Below are 21,770 nucleotides of genomic sequence, written 5' to 3' on the forward strand. Positions count from 1 at the left end.
GAAGAGCGGGGAGGGTGCGGGCGAGGTGTGGGCGGAGTCAGTGTCCCGCCTTTGAGCCCTTCCGCCAAGACTTCAACGAGAGCCGGCTAGGTGCAGTGCGCAGGCGCCGGGCGTAACGCCGCGAGCTGGCCCCGCCCGCGGGCGGTTGGCGGGCTGTGCTGCGGGGCCGACGCAGGAGGGTGGATGCCGGAGGGAGGGCGCGGGCGCAACCAGAGTCGCAGCCGGGAGGACGGGAGCGTCCGCGGTCCCTCCTGTTGCAGTGAGAGTGGCGCGCGCGAGCGGTGCCCTGAGTCCACAGCCGTGGAGGACCTGAGCCCCGGGAGGGGGAGCTGCCGAAAATACCTGTTCAGAGCTTTCGGAATTGCTGGTAAGGCAGAGGGAAAGGAATTGGCATTCGGGAACACGGCAGCGCAGTCAGCCAGCCAGCCCGCCCCAAGCCGCTCCCACGGCTCCCGCAAGCCACGGGCGTGCCAGTGTTTGCCTTAGCGGTTTAGATTTGCCATAGTTGCCAACTTACCTGACATCCTCCGTCCCCCACTATGTTCCCCAGATAGTGTATGCAGATGCTACCTTGGGGCCAGCGTGTCCTGTTCCAGGGGAGAACCCAGCAGCTTCAAGCGCATGGGGGAGGGGGTCGGAAGGGGCCGGGGTCCCACAGGCTGGCGTGCAGGGAATTCCTGAGAAATGCAGGCTGAACTCTGCAGCCCCCCTCCCCCACTCAACCTTCCCAGGACTCAGTTCCTCCAGGGAGACCCGGCAGAGGAGGTGGACAGAGCAGAACCTCAATTAACCATCAATTAACCTGTAATTGTCAGGTGGTGATTCAGGCGCTGAAGACCAGGAGAATCACCTGCGGAGGTAAGTGTTATTTGGGGACGGTGGGGGAAGATGTGCGAGCCGAGCACTGCAGGTGAGGGAGCCACGTGAGCATCTGGGGGAAGAGCATTACAGGCAGAGGTCCATTCCACAGTCTGTGCCAAGGTCCCGAGGCAGGCACGTGGCAGGCACGTGATAGGCTTGTTCAAACAGCAAAGGCCGCGCGCATGGAATGGAGGGTGCGAGCGCGAGCCCTTACTGCGGGGATGGGCGGCCACTGTGAGGACTTTGGCTCTTACCTGCTGAAGTGGGTGGATTGTGAATGGTCTTAATTATGGTGTCATGGGATGTATCTGGCTGTCGAATGGAGAAGAGACCATCAGGGATGCGAGTCGATATTTCTGTCATCAATGAAATGCGGTTCCTGGCACGTGATAGAACCCAAATGAAGGGCCATTGCTTTTATGGTTTATATTATTATGACTGTTTGCAATATCCCACAAATTTAAGGCACGTGGCACGGACTGAGCGAATCTCAGCCTACAGCAGCCCCCCCCCCCCGGTTCGGGACATCTGGCACGGTCCCCACAGGCACCTCCTGGTTTCTGCCTTTGTCCTTTGTCCTGCTGCAGTCCAATATGCTCTGCCCATTCCTAGGACAGCTAGTTCCTGCCTCCAGCTGCTGTTCTCTCCCTTATTTCAAGATTCCAGTTCCTGTGGCAGGGAAGGGCTGGGAGGTGAGGGTGTGAGGAGAATCTATCTCGTGTCCCCTACTTTGCCACGTAGAACAGGGTGGTGGTGGTAGCCATCCTCCCAGCGGAGTGGAGAAAAAGAAGGTCACCCCTGCAAGGGAGTGGAACTCTGAGGTCAGCGGAGAGGAAAGGTCCCAGTGATATTTTTAGGCCCCGGGAACCAGCTATAAATTGAGCCAATTTCATCCCAGGCTTTGGTGTAACATGAATCAGTAATTGATCATTAACAAACTTAAGCTCCTTTGAATCAGCTGCTGTTACTTGCAACTGATAAATCGTAATGAATGTAACAGCTGAGGCTTGTGTCTGTTTGAAGGGACGATTGTTGCTTGTTTTTTGATGCAGTCAGCTGGAGGGAACTATGGGGAGACAGAATCCCATACTTCTACCTGCCCAGATTTTTTTTTTTTGGCAAACCTGGAGAGGCCATTGGAAATCCTATCAAAACGACACAAAGGGTCTAAATACACACACGTGTGCACACACACACAAATTTAAAAACAGCAGGATGGAAATACCAACCACTAATAGACAAAGTAAAATTTAAGCCTCGGTATTAAATTGGTTTAAAGACAATCATTTTATATTTCACAAAGGATTCAGAATCAGGTTTATAATGTTTATTGCATGGCTACTATTGCCCAGCATTGTGCTTGGTGGTATACGTATACCCTTTAATTGGCAAAGACATAACAGTGCTGTACCTCATATGCATCAAATTACATAGTGACTGAATACATAAAGCAAAGTTTATACAAAATATATTGACAAACGTAGTCATACTAACAGATTTTCACATAACCTTATTGGTTTTTGACAGATAAGGTGAGCCAAAATTAACACATGAACCTACGCAATATCATTGATAAGACTGAATTCATTCACAGACATGTAGAGTTCTGAATTCTACAGACTGAAAATACATATTCGTCTTAAATGTCCGTGAAACATGTACAAACACTGGACACGTTGTAGGCCACAGTAAGAGCTTTTAAAAAGCTTTTGAAAGCATATATATTAGAGGCCACATTCTTTGTTCACAGTGCAGTAAATCAGTAAAACTATTTTTAAATCTGATCAGAGTTTCAAAGCACTCTTTATAAACACTACGATATAACATTTAGACAACAACAAACAGGAACACAAATTACCAAATTAAAATGTGGCCAAGGCTATAATCAGAAGTATATTTATTATTAAGTATACTATTTTGGCAAATACTTTTGTAAAAAAAGGTTATAAATGAATTATTCAACATAAAAACAGACAAGGTATAGAAATAAAAAATGAGCCTAATACATATTAATGAAAAACAAATTACAAACTAGAGAAATATGGATATACATAAATTCTAATGCTGGTTCTTTGGAAAAGCAATAGTAAACTGGATAAAACTTTGACAAATCTAATGGGTAAACCACAAGCAGAAGTTGAAAGGAAGAAAGGAGATAGAACAAAATAAAGAGAAGATTTTCATTTAATTATAGAATGGTATTCATAATCTGAAAAGTTCAATGAAATGGAGAATTTTCTAAGCATAAAAAACACTATAAATCATCAAAATTAATGGAATATAATAAACTGGTAACATGAGAAGAAACTGAGAAAGCCGCCCAAGAATTCAGCTGAAATTTCCTTTCCATACCTCTAGGCCCTGATTGCCTTACTGGTGAATTTCTTCAAAATGTCAAGGAAGTGATACTTAAGCTACAGAAACTATTCTAAAGCTTAGAAGACAATAAAGGTTATGTCCTTCAATGATGCAAGCCTAGCCATGTTACCAAAACTTGACAAAGATAGCACCAATCTTACATGTGAAGATAGAGTGAAGAATTATACATAAAATATCAAGAAATAGATTCAGTATCTGAAAAGACTAGTGTACCACAACCCTAAGAATACAAAGAGGATTTGATATTAAGAAATCTACCAGATTTCATCAGTCCTAAATTGCACATTTTTTCATCATCTCTGAAGTCCGGATACATCTTCCAGTTGGTAGCATCTTACAATTAAGAAGCATGTTTTTTCTTTCTCAGTGGTATATAAAGCAATATGTGTTTTACAATCAGTGATGTCTTAAGTTCAATGAAATAATGTAAAACCTATTTAACAAAAGGTTAAATACAAAAAAAAATCATCTTGATGGATGTTTAAAAGGCATTTGCTAATAATCAATACTATTCCTGATTTTTAACTATTTCCTTAACAAGAAGCAGGCCATTTATTTCAAAACAATAGCCACCATTATAGTTAAATGTGAAACATCATAGGCATCCCTGTTAAAACCAGGAACAAAAACAGGACACACACTACCAAGACTATGGTCGTTTGTTGTGGAGCTTTTGACCACTCCACAAAGCCCTGAAACAGAAGAAAAAAAAAAAAAGTATAAATATTAGAAATGGAGGGGCCACCATTGTTTCTTGCAGGAAAATGTGATTGCATGATTGGGAATGAAATGATATATCAACTGAAAAGCTGAATTCACAACTGTACAATGAAGTGACCAGATATAACATAAATATACAAAAATAAGTAATACACCTATGCTGTATCAGAGGAAAGATCAGAATACATGTGATGAAAAATTTCAAGATGTCGTATACAGTTTAACATTGTTAAATATCATCTATACACCAGTGACCTCAACTGTGTGTGTGCATGACCCAACCCGTCTCCTAAATTCCTAACTTATAAATCTCACCATCTGCTTGTCATCTCCACTTGGATATCTTTTTTTTTTTTTTTTTTTTAATATTTCTTTTGGGGAGAGTGCAAGCAGGGGAGAGTCAGAGAGAAGGGGACAGGATCCAAAACGGGCTCTGTGCTGACAGCAGTGAGCCCACTGTGGGGCTTGAAGTCACAAACTGTGAGATCATGACCTGAGCAGAAATCAGATGCTCAACCGACTGAGCGACCCAGGCGCCCCTCCACTCAGATATCTAATGGACATCTTAAACTTTACATATCCCAAATACCCTAAAATCCCTCCTCCAACTAAAAAGAAAAAATCTCATGCAGTTTTCCCCATATCTCTCCTCCCGGCCCCTCCAGGCCTCTAACTGTGGCCTTCTTGATGCTTCTTTCTTTGTCACCACACACATTCGAGCCATCAACAAATGCTGTTGGCTTTACCTTCAAAATACATCCAGAAGCTGACTGCTTCCACCCTGGTCACAGCCACCATCAGACTTGTCTTGATGCTACCCCAACCCCCAATTTCTTCTCCATGGGGCAGCCAGAGTGCTCCTTCCAAAGCTGAAGTCATTCCGTGCATTACTCACTCTTCCCCAGCCACTCTTGTCTCCATGCCTTTGCACTTACGGTTTCTTCTTCCTGAAATGCTTTTTCCCCAAGTATCCGTGAGGCTTTCCCTGTCACATCTCCCATCAGTCAGTTTTTGTCACTTCCTTAAAAAACGCTTCTCTCATCACTGTTCAGAACTGTACACCCCAATACCTTCCCACAGAAAACCGCAGAACTACCCTTGCCCAGCTTTTCTTTTGCTCCACGCCCTATAAGGGCAAAGACTTTGGTTTGCTAATGACTGTAGCCCCAGTGCCTGAACAGTGCCGGACACACAATATGAATTCTGTAAATATCTGTCAAATGAATACATGAATAGAAAGACCTACCATGATGAAGGATGGAAAGACAGAATGGTTAATGGTGACAATTCTTCTTCAAATTAGTGATGGGTTTAGTGCAACCGCTATTAAAAATATCAGAGAAGGGGCGCCTGGGTGGCGCAGTCGGTTAAGCGTCCGACTTCAGCCAGGTCACGATCTCGCGGTCCGTGAGTTCGAGCCCCGCGTCAGGCTCTGGGCTGATGGCTCAGAGCCTGGAGCCTGTTTCCGCTTCTGTGCCTCCCTCTCTCTCTGCCCCTCCCCCGTTCATGCTCTGTCTCTCTCTGTCCCAAAAATAAATAAAAAACGTTGAAAAAAAAAATTAAAAAAAAAAATATCAGAGAAGTTTGGGGAATGGATATGACATAATGAGTTATCTAGAAAGCTAGGCAGTGGTGACATGAAAAAAAAAAAAAACCCTGAAAAAGAAGAGAAATAGCATATACTATGAAATGTTACAACTTATTAGAAATCATTGATGGAATTCACATCTCTAATCCTTGGAAAAGGACTAACTCTTCCTCTAGCCTGCTGTCCCCTGCTGGATGCCATCACATTTCAAAGCTCCCCTTTACATCCTGGAGAAAATAAACCACAGAAGCAGCTCCCAAGCCTGGCAGAGCATCAGAAAAACTTGGGTGACTTTTTCAAATAACTGGGCTCCACCCTCGGATTTTGTGATTCAACAGATCTTGGATAGGCCCAGAGAATATGGGTTTTTATGAAGTTCCTCATAACCCATGCTATAGACTAGGAGGACAACTTGACAAATACGTATTATTCAGTGGCGGTGACGACAACCTGATCATTCATCAGTTGAGGAAGTGGTCATGACAGAGCATACTACAGAATATTTGGCTGCTGTAAAAAGTAAATTTAAAAAAAAAACAGCGGCACCTGGGTGGCTCAGTTAAGCATCCGACTTCAGCACAGGTCATGATTTCACGGCTCCTGAGTTCGAGCCCCATGTCGGGCTGTGTGCTGACAGCTCAGAGCCTGGAGCCTGCTTCAGATTCTGTGTCTCCCTCTCTCTGTCCCTCCCCCCCTCTCAAAAATAAATAAGCATTAAAAAGTAAAATACAAAAGAACAAAGGACATCAATATGTATCCATATGGAAAGCTATTATATTATGAAAATACCAAATGGTAGGGTAAGCATTTTGCTATAATCTTTTTTGGGTTTTAAGAAATGTATGTGATTTCCTGTAGGATTCTATTTACATGAAGTTTAACCATAGGCAAAACTAATCTATATGAGGCAAAATCGGAAATGTGGTTGCCTCAGGGTGGGGGACAGAGGTCAGAAAAGAAGACGAGGGTATCTTCTAAGATAATGGCAGTGCTCATTGGGATGTTACATGGGCATATATATGTGTGCACACTCATCTGTGCATTTTGTTGGAAATACGACAGTTTTTTAAGCAGAGTACAAAGTTAAGAAAATGTAAGTACAGGTCATCTGAAGTGTAAAAATTTTTACACACACACACCATACTACTGCTAACAGACCCACCAGTGCCTCACCTGGTTCTCTTTTGTTTCTCTTCCAGCTGCTGTGCATATGGGCTGCTAACTTTCTGGTTTATCGTTTAAATGCCCTTTGCTAATGGGATCCACCTCCCTAGAGAATTACACAGGCTGTTATGCTCATCCCCAACAGTCGTGCGCCCAGGGATGGAGTATAACAGACTCCCCACTGGCTCAGGGGAGAACAAGGACTGTTGATGCTCCAGAGCTCCTTGTGGGACCAGGCCCAGGCTGGACCCCCCAGTCAAACCCAGCTTCCCCCTGAGAGCACACTCCCTCAATAAATCCCTTGCACAAAAATCCCAATTCAGTCTCAGCTTTTTTTTTTAATATATTTGTTTTAATTTTTTTTTAATGTTTATTTTTGACAGAGCATGAGCGAGAAAGGGAGACACAGAATCTGAAGCAGCCTCTAGGCTCTGAGCTGTCAGCACAGAGCCCAACGCGGGGCTCAAACTCACAGACCTGAACGAGATCATAACCTGAACCAAAGTTGGACGCCCAACCGACTGAGCTACCCAGGTATCCCTGTATGTATTTATTTTTGAGAGGGGGAGAGAGAGAGAGACAGAGCATGAGCAGGGGAGGGGCAGAGAGAGAGGGAGACACAGAATCCGAAGCAGGCTCCAGGCTCTGAGCTGTCAGCACAGAGCCCGATGTGGGGCTTGAATCCACGAACCATGAGATCATGACCTGAGCCAAAGGTGGACACCTAACCGAGCCACCCAGGTGCCCCCAGTCTCAGCTTCTAAGGGGAAGAATGTCTACTAGGATATATGGCAACTTTTAAAAAACATAACCATTTTGCTGAAGTACAATATGCAAAGAGAAAAGTGCACACATTCTAATGGTACAGCCTGATGAATCCTCGAAAGGTGAGTGGCCCATGTCACCAGCTCCCAGAACAAGAAGCACATCATCCTCTGTGCCCCAAAGTCCTCCCCTCTCATACTCCCTCCCTCCTTCACCTAACCCCTCTCAAAGCTAACACTATTTCGACTTCTGATGGTGTAGACAAGTTCTGTCAGTACAGCAACTTTTACCCACTAGGAGTTATTTCTGGGGTTTGGCATTTCTCCCTTAACCTCACACACTTAGATGAGGTTTGCATTTGTGACAAATGCTTGTATTTTACAGGACAGAGTGATGGGACCATTTTCTCCTCCCTACTTTCCTGTGGGGCCACAGAGGGGGAACTTCTGCCCTCTTGGAAATGTCAGGAAAGTAACTCTTCTCCTTCCTTCCCCTCCTTCACTCACTCCCCGTATGAGAGGTGGAGTGACATCTGATTCGTGGGATGGACACAGGCCCTTATTCCTTATCCCTAGTCTTCCCTTGGGGGAGGACCAAGTCCCAGACAGGTAGAGTACCTTAAAATGGTCAAGAGACATACTGGATTCAAATCCCAGCTCCATCATTTACAAGCTGGGTGACCTAGGGAAAGTTGCTTAACTTCTCTGTGCCTTAGTTTCCCCATATTTAAAACGGGACCATAATAGATCCTCTCTCAAGGAACCGTTAAAAGGTTATCAAACAAAGGGCACCTGGGTGGCTCAGGTCATGATCTCATGGTTCATGGGTTCAAGCCCCACGTCGGGCTCTGTGCTGACAGCTCTGAGCCTGGAGCATCTTCAGATTCTGTGTCTCCCTTTCTCTCTGTCCCTCCCATGCTCAAGCTCTGTCTTGCTCTCTCAAAAATGAATAAACGTTAAAAAATAAAACATTATCAAATAAATTGAGGAAGCTGCATGGGGAGGGCTATGGAGCCTGGCTACTGTTATTATTATTAATGGTCTGTGGTCCCACATGGCCTGATCCTCTTTGTTTTGGGGGGGAGGGGGCCACCCACAGGAGGGAGACGGTGTCCATGCAGGACCCACAGCCTGCCAATGAGAGGTGCCCCCCAGCATAATGCTCCATCAGTGCAGGTAAACGGGTCACGGCTCGGTGAATGAATGAATGAACAAACGAATGAATGTTATTGCAGAGGCCTCTAGGCACCTCCCCTGCCCTTACAGTGCCCTCTGAGAGTTTCCTTACCTTAAGGGAGAGGAGCCATTCTAACTGCCTCACAGGGCTCGTGACTTAATATCAAGAGAGAGTGAAGGTTGGTGAATAAATGAATTAATAATGAGAAGCACTAAGAATTAAGTCAGGCTCACAACGCAACAAGGTGAATCAGTCTCACCCGTTTTGTTTCCTGCCTGGAGGTTCCTGACTGGCTCCCACACCTATCCCTCCACCTCATCCAACCCCCTTCCTTCCACATGGGCTACCAGCGAGACTTCTGTGTATCTGCAAGTCCCTTGAATGGCTCCCCACTGCCTGTAAGGCTCACCCAACCCCCGTGGCATGGAGCCTGGCAGCAAGAGGGCTCCTGTTAAAACCTAAGGTGGAACAGTTCCCTCCTCTGTCCAGAGCTCTCCTATAGCTCTCGCTGCACTCAGAGTAAAAACCAAATATAATTCTTACCATGGTCGACAGACACTGCATCATCCGTCACCTCTAGGGCCTTGTGTCCTCCTACTCTCCCACTCTTCTCCGGCCAACTGACCCCTACTGCTGTTCCGCACATGTGCCAGGCACACTCCTACACCAGGGCCTTTGCACTTGCTGTGCCCCTCGGCCTAGAACCTCTTCCCAATGGACACCTGCCAGTCTCACTCTCCCACCTCCTTCGTGCCTTTACTCCGGTATCTCCCTCTCAGTGGGGACTTCCCTGGACACCTTTCCTAAAATGGCAACTGTTTGTAATTTAGCCACTTATTTTGCTTATTGTCTGTCTACCTCAGTGACTGTAAGTCCAATGAAGGGAGGTGCCATTTCTATCCGATCCACTGTTGTGCCTCAGTGTCTTGAACACTGCCTGGCACATAGTGTGTGCTCAATAAACAGTTGTGGAATGAATGAATGATCTCATTCCAGGCAGATTTTCACCCACATCCCCCACTGCTCTCCCCTCAAGTCCAATACCCCCCCCCCCCCGCCCAACTATGCCATGCTACATCATGCCTCTGTGCCTTTGCAAATGCTGTTCCCTCTGCCTGGTTGGAGGAAAATCTGTTTCCTTCCCTGCTCTATAAATTCTTACCCCTAAAACCCGAGGTCTGTTTCCCTATCTCCAGAATATTCTAGAATAAGCCTCTAGGCCCACACCGTTAACTTCTTCCTTTGAGCCGTTCCACTGTAGCCAGTATTTGTTTCTGCACTTTCATGGTTTCCTCCCTCCCCTCAGTGTGAGTCCGTAAATCGCTTTCCTGGCTTAAACCAGTCTCAGTCGGATTTCTGACAGATGATTGGGAGATGGGACCCTCGTGTTGCTGAGAATGGTTATATGATTTTCCTAATGCATAAAATAAATGAATAAATAAAAGAACCACTGTTAATATTTAACATATTGATGTCTTATGTTCCCCAAAGAAAACATTAGATGTTTCAATGAAGGAATGTGCTTGATAAATCTGCTTGGTTTCACGCATATTATTGGGATTAAAACCCAGGGAGTGGTTAGTGGATGGACGGGTATACGGACGGAGGGATGGCTGAGTGGATCGGTGAGTGGACAAGCGGATGGACAGAGATGAACAGACGGATGGGTAGGCATGTGGGTGGGTGAACAGGAACCAAATCCTGACCACGGCCAGTGGACGGAAACAGTGGGTCCGTGAATCAATGGATGGGTGGCTGGACAGGTGGGAATGTGAATGGATACGAGGAGGATCAGTGAGTGGATAGAGAAGTGGACAGACAGATGAGGTAGATGAATGGACGGGCGGATGGAGGCATGGGTGGAACGGGCAGATGTATGAGCGGGCAAATGAAAGGTTGGGTGGGTGAATGAGGGGACGGATGAATGAACGGTTACTTTGAGTTTATGAGTGAAGGTTTTGGGGTATGTGTGGATGGAGCTACACATCACATGGAGACCCTCCGTGCCATGTCTGACTATACAGGGACATGTCCTGTTTCCAGGGGGAGGCTTCTTGGGGGCTCACATTCCCCAAACGGACTTTCGGGAGGCGGGGGAATTCTGAGGCAAGGAGCTGACGACCCACTGAGATCTGCAGGGCGGGGGTTTGCGAAAGAGGAAGGAACCATCCCACATACCTGCGAGTCCTCTGACCCATCATCTACGTCCGCCGAGGTCCACTCCTGGGCCAGCCCGGTCTCTTGAGAGGACAGACCTGAGGAAAGGAGCCAGGAGTGAGGGACCAGGCTGGCTGGGGTGGGCTCTGTTTGCTCGCCCCACCTGGCGTCCTGTCCCTTTTCTCCTGATTTCCCACGGCACGTGGCGCATGCACACACATTCTGGCCCACGTGGTTCAGGTAGGGCAGAGAGAACAGGAGACCTGAATTCCGGTCCTGTTTCTGTAATTACCTGGAAGATTTCAAGCAGGTCACCTGATGTGATCTGCCACCGGAACCTCTGTTCCTTCACCTGTCAAATGGGTAAAACGGTCCCTTCTCTCCAGGCCTCCCGCAAAACCCAGTGAGGTTTAATCCACGGGATGAAACCAGGATGAAGCAGGCTTCCCCAGCTTCCAGCCCCTGGTGGAGCAAACTCCCCACATGAGGACATCAATGTCTTTCTCACTCCTTAGCTGGTGAGAACTGGGGGTCAGGCCAAAGATCGGCATTTTCCAGTCTTCCTGCACCCAGGCCCTGCTAGGAGCCCCCAACCCCCTCCCCACTACCAGGACGGACACCCATAGCATCCACGCCTCTGCCCGGCGGCTGTTCCTCCCCTCTGGGAGAAGGGAAGACCCTGCCCCAGTAGAAAGTCCAGTCCCCGTTCTGCTGCGGGGCTGCCTTTCGGGGGTCCGCGCCTCAGCAAATGGCACCACCCCTTGTCCGGCAGTTTGAGCCCAAACCGCAGGCATTATCCTTGGTGTCTCTCTAGTCCACCCCTCCTCACCTCCATCAGCAAGAACTCACATTCTCCCTGTGGTCACCATAACCTCCTGGAACACAGCAAGCTTGTCGCCACGGAGGGTCACTGCATGTGTGGCCCTGGCTTCTTATTTCAAAACTTGTTCGTTGTCGGTTTCTCCACTAAAATCTGAGCTCTACTGCGGCCATCTTGTTTGCCACTAGATCCTGGCACACAGTGGGCATGCTTGTGGTAGATTTTCGTCCCCAAGGGCCTTCAACTTGTTCATTGATCCCCACATCCACACCCCTGGGCGGTCCCCTCCCTCAGTGATGCTGAACTTGACCGGGTAGCTTATTTTGAGCAACGGCCCCTAAGCAAGTGGGTTGCCAGCACAGCTTAAAAAACTGCTTGTGAATGGAGGCCCTTCCCTCTCTCACCCACAATCAAGAGAAAACTCTCCTGAGACTGACCCCGAGCTGGCCCGGGCGACTCTCTTGAGAACCAGCCGGGGCTGGCCTGCGGGAAACAAGCAGCCTAAAGTCAGCACCGTCAAGCCAGCCAGACGCGCGGGGTCGACCGGCTGCCTCGCCAGCTCGCTGTGGCCGCAGGTGCAGGCGAGGGAAGCCAGCCAGCGGTCCCCTGAGCCCACATCATCCTGTTGACCTGCAGAAGCGCGAGCGGAGAAATGACTGTTGCCTTAAGCCACTGAGTTTTGGGGCGACTCGCTCCACAGCAAAAGCTGACGAACACAAGGTCCATAAACATTTGTTGAATGAATGTTAACGAATGTTGCGTCTTCCCCACCCCACCCCCAACCTCCCATGGGACCCCCGCCCCTCACCTTTCTCGTCACCGTCACAGCCGGTGGCCCCGACCTCCACAGCCACCCAGTCTTTGGTGGGGGTGGCGCGCTTCTCCCAGGCCCTGCTCTCCCGAGGCAGCAGCGTCTTGGCCCTCTCGGGCTCCAGCAGCCCCCGAATCTGCTCAGGCCTGAGGCTCTGCATCTTCCCGGGAGGCGGGGCGAGCTCGTCTTTCTCCTCCGGTTCCCGTTGGGTTCCCGGGCACGGGACTCAGAACCTGAGGACCGACAAACATTTAGTCATTCAGCAAACACCTACAGTGTCACCTGTGTGCCAGGCACTATTTCTAGGTGCCAGAGACAGTGCAGTGATGGAAGCAAAGCCCATTGCTCTTGTGGGGCTCACATTCCAGCAGGGGTGGGGGTGGGGAGAGCCAGACAGCACACCACACGATGGTACGTGCTCTAGAGACCAACGAAGCAAGAAAGGGAATAGCAGTTTCAAGGTGGGGGACAGAGCGTGGTGCCTAAGTGGCCCAGGGGGTTAAGCCTCTGACCCTTGATTTCAGCTCAGATCATGATCTCAAAGTTCCTGAGATTGAGCCCCATGTAGGGCTCTGCGCTGACATCTCGGAGCCAGCTTGGGATTCTCTCTCTCCCTGTCTGTCCCTTCCCTGTGCATGCGTGCTCACTCTCTCTCTCTCTCAAAATAAATAAACATTTAAAAATAAAATACTCCTTAAGATTCCTATTGTGTATACTTTGTCAGCCCAAAATTCAGAAGGTTGTTTGCAAGAAGCCGCCTGAACTACGTGGTGTAACCCTTTACCTTGAGACTCTAATGCTGGTTTACGTTCTTATTCTAGGAAACTGCATGTGTCATCAACCTTGTGTTATATTAACCTACTGAATGCCCTCGTGAATAGTAATTTTCTTTTTATGTTTTATTTATTTTTGAGACAGAGAGAGAGCACAAGCAGGGGGAGGGGCAGAGAGAGAAGGAGACACAGAATCAGAAGCAGACTCTGGGCTCTGAGCTATCAGCACAGAGCCCGATGCGGGGCTCAAACCCACAGATCGTGAGATCATGACCTGAGCCGAAGTTGGACGTTCAACCAACTGAGCCACCCAGGCGCTCCGAATAGTAATTAAAAATAAAAAAATAAGTTCTCTTGGTGGGGAGGGAAAAAAAAAAAAGCCTTTCAAAGCATTTTCTTCTTTGATCAGGTTTATACAAATAAAACTTGTTACGTCAAATTTTAAAACCACAGGGAATACAGTCTAGATTCAAAGAGATATTAGCATCTCCACAATCAAATGCATATGGGAACCATGTTTGGAGTCAGAATCAAAGACACCTGGTGTGAAAAAAAATTTTTTAACACAAGAAAATGGATTATGGACTGGGAGGTCAAGGCATTATCATTGCTTCCGTTAGGTGTGGACACGGCCTTACGGACAGTTAAGAAAATGTCCATCTTAATTTTTTAGAGATGTTTTTGTAATATGTAAGAGTAAACTGACGTGATGGCTGAGATTTGCTCTAAAATACTTCTAAGGGGCGCCTGGCTGGCTCAGTGGGTAGAGCATGTGACTCTCAATCTCAGGGTCATGAGTTCAAGCCTCACGATGGGCATTGGGTGTGGAGTCTACTTAAAAGTTGGGATGGGATGGGACGGGATGGGACGGGATGGGATGGGATGGGATGGGACGGGATGGGACGGGACGGGACGGGATGGGATGGGATGGGATGATAAGGTACTTCTGCAGTGAAGTCAAAAGAAGTAGACAACAGGGGGTCAGAACAAACAAATGATGATTTCTCAACCTGGAAAGTGGAAGATGGGGGCTCTCAGACCCATCCTTGTACCCGTGAGTAGATGTGAAATGTTTTCATAACAGAAACTAACATATGCTTGTGGATACGCAGACTATGTCCTTTGCTTCAACGTCACTAATCATCACGTAGGTCTTCCTTACGGACACGGGTGACTCACAGACCCTAGAAACCCAAATTCAAATGCATTTCCCCAGACACCTGTGCCCTCTTTCCCCCACCTCCTGCACATCCTGCCTCCTGGGTCCCCTGCTCTTGACCAGGGCTCCACCACCCATCTTCCCCGCCACTGTCCACTTGCCTCCTCACCCGCACATCCGAAGGACCGCTAAGCCCACCTGCTCTTGTCTTACAGAATGCTACCCCTGCTCTGCTCTAGGCCTGTCCAGTCCACTCCACCAATGACCCCACCAATCCTGTTCCCTAACCCCTCTCCCCAGTCCATCCCACCAGCTGCACGCACCTCAAGATCTACTCTGGTCACATGGGTGGAGGCAGGTTCCTAACGTGGCCTCAAAGCCTCCATCACCACATTTCCTACACTTTCCCTCCTTCATGACAGTCCGGGAGGTGGTCTTAGACATACCTGAATAGCACTGAACCCCAAAGAGGCAAGGTTCCCCACCTCTTCAGCACCCTCTTTTATTGCTATTTAAAATAGCTATTTTATTGCTATTGAGTTAAAATAGGAGCACCTGGGTGGTTCAGTGGGTTGAGCATCCAATTCTTGATTTTGGCTCAGGTGATGATCTCATGGTCGTGAGTTCGAGCCCCACGTCAGGCTCTGTGCTGACAGCTCACAGCCTAGAGCCTGCTTCAGATTGTGTGTCTCCCTCTCTGTACCCCTCCCCTGACCACATTAAAAAGAACTCTTTAGACACCGTGTTAGTTTCTTATGGCTGCTGCAGCAAATTACCACAAATTGGGTGGCTTAAGACAACGCAAATTTATCATCTTACAGTCCTGCAGCTCAGAAGTCTGAAATGGGTCTCAGTGGAATAAAATCAAGGTGTCTCAGGGCCGTGCTCCTTCTGGAGGCTCTGGGGGAGAATCAGTCTCCTTGCCTTCTCAAGTATCTTAGGCCACCTGCATTGCTTGGCCCCGTGGCCCCTTCCTCCATCTTTAAAGCCAGCATTGGCCATTTGAGCGTTTTCACACTGCGTGTGAGACTCTCCCTCACCTCCCTCTTCCACTTTTAAGGGTCCTTATGATTGCACTACCCCCACACAAATAATCCAGGATCATGCCCCCATCCCAAATCTCAGTTGATTAGCAACCTTAATGTCATCTGCAGCCTTAATCTTCCCTCACCCTGTGACCAATGTATTCACACCATCTGGGGGTGAGGGCGTGGACATCTTTCTGCCCACCACAGGTGTCAAATAAAAATGCTAGGAGGGGCGCCTGGGTGGCTCAGTCGGTTAAGCGGCCAACTTCGGCTCAGGTCATGATCTCGCGGTCCGTGAGTTCGAGCCCCACGTCGGGCTCTGTGCTGACAGCTCAGAGCCTGGAGCCTGTTTCAGATTCTGTGTCTCCTTCTCTCTGACCCTCCCCCGTTCATGCTCTGTCTCAAAAATAAACGTTAAAAAAAAAAATTAAAAAAAAAAATGAAAAAGAAAAATGCTAGGAGGGAAAAAAAAAGGTGGGGGGGGATTTAAAGGATAAAGAGTAGGTGAAAGCTGGGTGAATGCTAGGGTGTTGCTGGAGGAGAGAACAGTCGCAAAGGTAGGAAAAGAATGCATGGCACTAATGAGATAGTCACTGCTGCTAGCAGGGCAAGGCACGGGCGTGACGGCGTGGGGTGAATTTCAGCTCTGCCACACATTAGCGGCATGACCTTAGGCAGGTCGCTTAAGATTCCCCACATTTTGGGGCGCCTGGGTGACTCAGTCAGTTAAGGGTCCGACTCTTGATTTCGGCTCAGGGCACGATCTCCCAGTTCGTGGGTTTGAACCCCAAGTCGGGCTCTGCACCGACAGTGCGGGGCCTACTTGGGATTCTCTCCCTCCCTCTCCCCCTCCTCTGCACCTCCCCAAATAAACAAACTTGAAAAAAATTGTCCCCATTTCAATGTGCTCATCTGTCAAATGGGGGTGTGTATAGTGGCATCAGGTATCTCACAGACTTGTGGTGCATTTTCTTCTGAAACCGAAGGAGATTAATGCCCAGGAGTGCCTGATGAGTGGGGGAACCAATTGGTTCTCCCTCTGCCTGACTTGTCCTTGCCCTTCTGTGTCGGCTTCTAGAAACTGTGCCCACAGCTCAAGGCTGAGCCGAGACCTCACTTCCTGTGGGACCCTGTTAACACCTGCCACCCACGAGTGCTGGAATGGAAATGACTTTTTCAAAGCATTTCTCAGCCAGAACTTTGTGCAAGGCCTGTACTGGGCTCCTGAGGATGCACCGGACACCTTCAGTAGCTCCCATTCTCCCGCGGGAGAAGGAGAAGTGAGCAGAGAGGAGCAAGGAGAGCAGCAGACCCGGTGTTGCAGCAGAGGGGACCCCCGGAGGTAAGGCTCCACCTCCAGGAGTTTGGCATAAAACACAAATGGGATGGATCCAGGAAGCTAAATAAAGGGTCCCTCCCCACCCACACCTCCCGCTTTTACTTTCATTGTTTTGTTTTTTTTTTTTTAGTGTTTTTTACTCATTTTTGAGAGGCAGAGACAGAGCACGAGCAGGAGAGGGGCAGAGAGAGAGGGAGACACAGAATCGGAAACAGGCTCCAGGCTCCGAGCCATCAGCCCAGAGCCTGACGCGGGGCTCGAACTCACGGACCGCGAGATCGTGACCTGACTGAAGTCGGACGCTTAACCGACTGCGCCACCCAGGCTCCCCAACATCTCCCACATTTTAAAATGCCAATACTTTCAAACGTTTAAAAGGAAGACACCAGGTCAGTGAGCCAAAGAGCACAGGTCGTGGGGCTGTGAGTTTGCAATCAAGGTGTGCGCTGGGGAGCGCTGGGGATAGGGAGAGGAGCCGTGAGCACAAACATTTTCCAAGGGAAAAGAAAATACTGGCCTTCATGGAAAAGTTAGTGAAACAGCACGAGTGGGGGGGTCCCGTTTGGTTCTTCTTTCCTTTTCCTTTCTCTGTCTACCTTTTTCGTTTTTAATATGAATATATAATCCTGTGTTCAGGCTAATGCGAAGGAAGGCCCAGGAAGAGGGGTGGCCAATGGAGAAGACAGGAGCCCTGGGATCCAGGTCAGAAGAGGCTGGATCTGGTTGGATGGAGACGGGAGGAGGGGAGGGACAGAGAGAAATCTGTGGGGCTGACAAGGGTGTGTGTGTGGAATTCACACCGCACAGCCTCCCTGTCCTCTGAGAAATAGCAAACAGGTCATCCGCGAAGAAGAAACCAGGGGGATGCAGTAACAGTATCAGCAACACGGGCAGCCACCTTTTCCAGGAGCGCTCCGGTGTGCCAGAGAGAGAGGTGTGCCAGGCCTGGGGCGCACGCCCCACCCTCTTCCTAACGGATTCCTCTCCATAATTCTCCGCAGCAGATACTGTCACGCCCATTTTGCAGACGGAGAAGGCCCTCGATCAAAGCCACACAGCTAATCGGAGCTGGGCGGGGATGCAAACGTGTCCGATTCCCGCGCCTGTGCGCAGCACCACTGTAGGGCGGTACACGCGCGCCCAGACACACAACGCACACTCGCGCAAGTGCACACGCGGGCGGGCGCAGGGACACGGCGTGCTGCACACATTGGGGGGACTGACCGAGATGCCAAGACCCCCGCGAGACCTGGGCGCACGTGCATGCGGCGACCCACGAGGCTGCGCAACGCGGGGTCATTCCCCTCCTCGCACGGGGCAAGGCGCACAGGCTCGGACAAACAGACCCGACCCAGCCCCAGCCCGGTCACTCTTCCAGTAGAGGGGCTTGGAGACCCCCTCCCCAGGCCTGCACCTCTGCTTCCACCCCCAGACACAGACAACTCGCACACATTCACACGCGCGCTCCTGAGGTCGCCGCCCGCGTCCCCCTTCCCTCCCCCGCCCAGCCTATTTTCCCAGCCCCACCTCCCGCCCGCGGGGGTCCCTCGGAGGACTCACCCTCCCCAACCAGACCCAGTCCCGGCACTGCAGAGCGGGCGCAGCAGCTACCGCGGCTGCGCAGACGTGGAGGCAGCAGGGGAGGGGGGCGGGGGGAAGGTGGAAGAGGGGGATGGCCTTCTCGCCTCCTCCCCTCTCCGCTCGGCTCCCGGGGAGCAGCGCCTGCAGTAGGGTAGGGAACGGAGCGGAGGGGCCCCAGGTTCCCTACCCAACCGAGTCGGCTGCGGTGCGGTTGCGGGGCTTGTGCCGATCGGCCACAGAGGGATGAGCCGCCCATCCTCCGCTGTTGGGAACCGAGGTTCTGTCCTACTTCCCCTGCTGCAGCTGCGTGCCAAGCCCACCAACTTTCTTGGCTCGTGGTAGTTCTCTACTCCACAACCCTGGGTCAGGGTAGGAGGGAGGAGGAAGGACTTGGAGCAGAGGTGTGGCAGCCCCTGGGACCCGGAGGCCAGGCTGCCTAGGGTCAGAGGCTGGCGCTACCATTTGCTCCTAGGGTGTTTTTGGGTGCGTCACTTAGCATGTCTGGGCCTCGGTTTCCCATTCTGTTAAGTGGGAATGATTATGCTTACCACCTCCCAGGTAAAAAAAAAAATACATATGGTGCTTGTATGGTGTTTAGAACAGTGCCTAACAGTTGCTACTATTATCACTGTTGTTCAAGTTTTACAATGTAATCGCTACCTGCCAAATTGCTCTCGGGGAAGCTACATCAAATTTTTAGATTTTTGATAACGCCATGGGTGGGGGGGAGAAAGTGGTTTTCTTTTTGGTCTTATTTTCATTTCATTACGTGTTTGTTGATCAGTTATTTTCTGTTTGTGAATTGGTTGTTCATACCTTCCCTGCCTTACTCTGTGTAGCGTTTGCTTCTTGATTTATAGGCATTCTTTATATATTCTGAATACTGATCCTTTGCCTGTTACCTTACCTGTGGCAGATATCTTCTCCTGGCCTGTCACTTGTCTTTTCACTTTGCTTACACAGTACCTCAAATTTTGGGTTTTGATAAAGTAAAAGCTATCTGTTTTTCCTACTTTCATAAACACACTTTCTTCTACAGTCTCATACTTTACAGTCTTGTTTTATGTTTAGTTTGTTGTACCTGCTGGAAGTTTTTGGAATAGTGTGAAGTAAAAACTTAACTTTATATTCCAAATGGATAGACAGTTGAATAATCCTGGTTTCCCAGAAAAGCAGTCAAAATAACTGTCATTTATCCAACCAATTTGATGAGCAAAGGCATCAAATGTCCATTATTTCATTTCATTCAAAGGCCCCAAGTGGTAGGTATTATTATCCCCATTTAACAGAGAAGGGAACTAAGGCATGAAGGAATTAAAGGATTTGTCCAGAGGACACATGGCAAGAATATGGGAGGATAGAGATTGGTTTCCTTAGGAAATATTGATTTCCATATTTGCCACATAATTCGGAGGGGAAGCTTTCTTTGTTTAGAAGTTTAGGAGATGATGGGGCACCTGTGTGGCTCAGTCACTTGGGTGTCCAACTTTGGCTCAAATCATGATCTTGCAATTCGTGGGTTTGAGCCCCGCCTTGGGCTCTGTGCTGATAGCTCAGAGCCTAAAGCCTGCTTCAGATTCTGTGTCTCCCTCTCTCTCTGCCACTCCCCAGCTCAGGCTGTCTGTCTGTCTCTCTTAAAAGTAAACAAACATTTAAAAAATAATTTTAAAAAGAAGTTTAGGAGATGAACTTCCAGCCATTCCCAGCATAGTTCGGTGTGAAGAGGGGATAGGCGGGGGGAGGTGGATTTAGATAAAGGCCCTTCATTCACCCCTTCACCACTTCCTTTGATAGCAAAACGTCCTGTGCAGGACACTAGGGGAGCCGCCCAGCCCATGGAGCCTTTGATGGGCTTGAGAGGTTGGCTTCCAGACCAAGATCCACTGTGCACCAGCTGTGTAACTGTGGGAGGTGAATTAACTGGGTCTCTGTTTCCTTATCTATAAAATAAGGACAGTAACAGTTCCTAACTCATAGGGTTATCATCAACATCAAAGGAGTTAATACATGCACACTGCATACAGATTGAGCCACTGTTATTGATCACCAGATCCTCAACTTGGGGGAAAATTCCAGGTGTGATCCTGAGAGTTCAGATGATTAAAGGTTGCTCTTGGGGCACCTGGGTGGCTCACTTCAGCTCAGGTCATGATCTCACATATTGTGGGTTCAAGCCCTGCATTGGGCTCTGTGCTGACAGCTCAGAGCCTGGAGCCTGCTTCAGATTCTGTGTCTCCCTCTCTCTCTGTCCCCCATTTGCGCACGCTCTCTCTCTCTCTCTCTCAAAAATAAACATTAAAAACTTAAAAATAAATAAAAATAAAAAGCTGTTATGTTGCAGATGTCGTTCTGAGTGCCACGACAGTTGAGGCCTGTGTCTTAATGTTGTTTATAGTCTAGTGAAATGAAGCAGACAAACCAATAAATACAGAAAAAAATATAGTTTGTGTTAATTCAATGAATTACATGAAATAGATCGACATGATAGTAACTGTGAGGCCACTTTAGACGAGAGTGGTCAGGAGAGGTCTTTTTGAAAAGGTGGCATTTTGGGATAAGACCTGAAAGGGGAAAAGGAGCCAGTTATGCAAGAATTCATGGCAGAAAGGACAGCAGGACTTGAGGAACAACAAGGAGGCCAATGTAACCAGAGTGGTCAGAGAAGGGAGAGAGTAACAGGATATAGGATCAGTCATCCAGGGTCTTGAAAGCCACAGTGACATCTTTGAATGTTATTGTAAGTGCACTGGGAAGTTACGGAAGGGCATTGAGGAAGGCTGTGATATAATCTAATTTACATTTTCAAGGCATGACTGGAACTGTTGTGTGGGGAAAACTCTAGAAGGGGCAACGGGTAAAATGGGAGTATCAGTTAAGAGGCTGCTGCAATCAACCAGGTAAAACATGATGGTAGTCTGGCAGCAGGGGGGAAGGCAGTGGACAGATGCAGGATACACTTTAGAGATGGGGCTGAGAGGACTCACTAATGGATGGCATGTGAAAGGTAGGAAAAAGGAAGGAATCAAGGCAGACTTTTGGACTTTGAGCCTAAGCAACTACGTGCTCTATGGTGAATGAAGAGAGTAGACCAACTGTGTGTGTGTGTGTGTGTGTGTGTGTGTGTGAGAGAGAGAGAGAGAGAGAGAGAGAGAGAGAGAGAGAGAGAGAGAGAGAGAGATCCAGAAATCCCTCTTTGGGGCATGTTAAATACCCGATGCCTGTGTTTCTGAGGTTAATACTAGGAGAGCTTAGGATACCCAGATACCAGCATTCGGAAACTCTGGGGGTGACAGTTGGGTCCAGAAATCTGCTCACAAGGGTTCAGGTATCTAGCAGAGGCAGCGGCAAAATTATGGTCCCGGAACTGTCCGCGGTGCTGAACCGGCAGGGCCTGAGCTGTCCGAGGTGCTGAATCTTCAGCAGACTAGCCGGAAAGGTCTCTCCTCTCT

At 48.7% G+C, this 21,770-nt stretch overlaps 1 protein-coding gene, 1 long non-coding RNA gene and 1 other non-coding gene across 4 annotated transcripts in view; 2 read left to right on the forward strand and 1 right to left on the reverse strand.

Annotated features, from left to right (window-relative positions):
• LOC131499484 (uncharacterized) lies at positions 1 to 9,464 on the forward strand. Its single transcript, XR_009255900.1, has 5 exons — positions 1 to 367; positions 816 to 858; positions 7,096 to 7,246; positions 8,576 to 9,200; positions 9,234 to 9,464. It is a non-coding gene; the product is annotated as an uncharacterized LOC131499484 (long non-coding RNA).
• Positions 3,028 to 21,770, reverse strand: part of SMIM17 (small integral membrane protein 17) — a 27,640-nt gene continuing 8,897 nt past the window's right edge. The window contains exons 3-5 of one of the 2 annotated variants that reach the window (XM_058707520.1): positions 12,439 to 12,674; positions 10,832 to 10,908; positions 3,028 to 3,932 (exon numbers count right to left, since the gene is read on the reverse strand). In XM_058707520.1, coding sequence (XP_058563503.1) covers positions 3,822 to 3,932; positions 10,832 to 10,908; positions 12,439 to 12,601 — 351 coding nt within the window. In that variant the 5' untranslated portion in view covers positions 12,602 to 12,674 and the 3' untranslated portion in view covers positions 3,028 to 3,821. Of the gene's footprint in view, positions 3,933 to 9,715; positions 10,909 to 12,438; positions 12,675 to 18,300; positions 18,554 to 21,770 lie in introns of those variants that run through there. The other variant, XM_058707519.1, reaches the window with a different exon arrangement.
• On the forward strand, positions 13,960 to 14,032 carry TRNAE-CUC (transfer RNA glutamic acid (anticodon CUC)). The gene has a single exon. It is a non-coding gene; the product is annotated as a tRNA-Glu (tRNA).

Source organism: Neofelis nebulosa, chromosome 17 (assembly GCF_028018385.1).
Source record: "Neofelis nebulosa isolate mNeoNeb1 chromosome 17, mNeoNeb1.pri, whole genome shotgun sequence".
NCBI classification, from domain to species: Eukaryota; Metazoa; Chordata; class Mammalia; order Carnivora; family Felidae; genus Neofelis; species Neofelis nebulosa.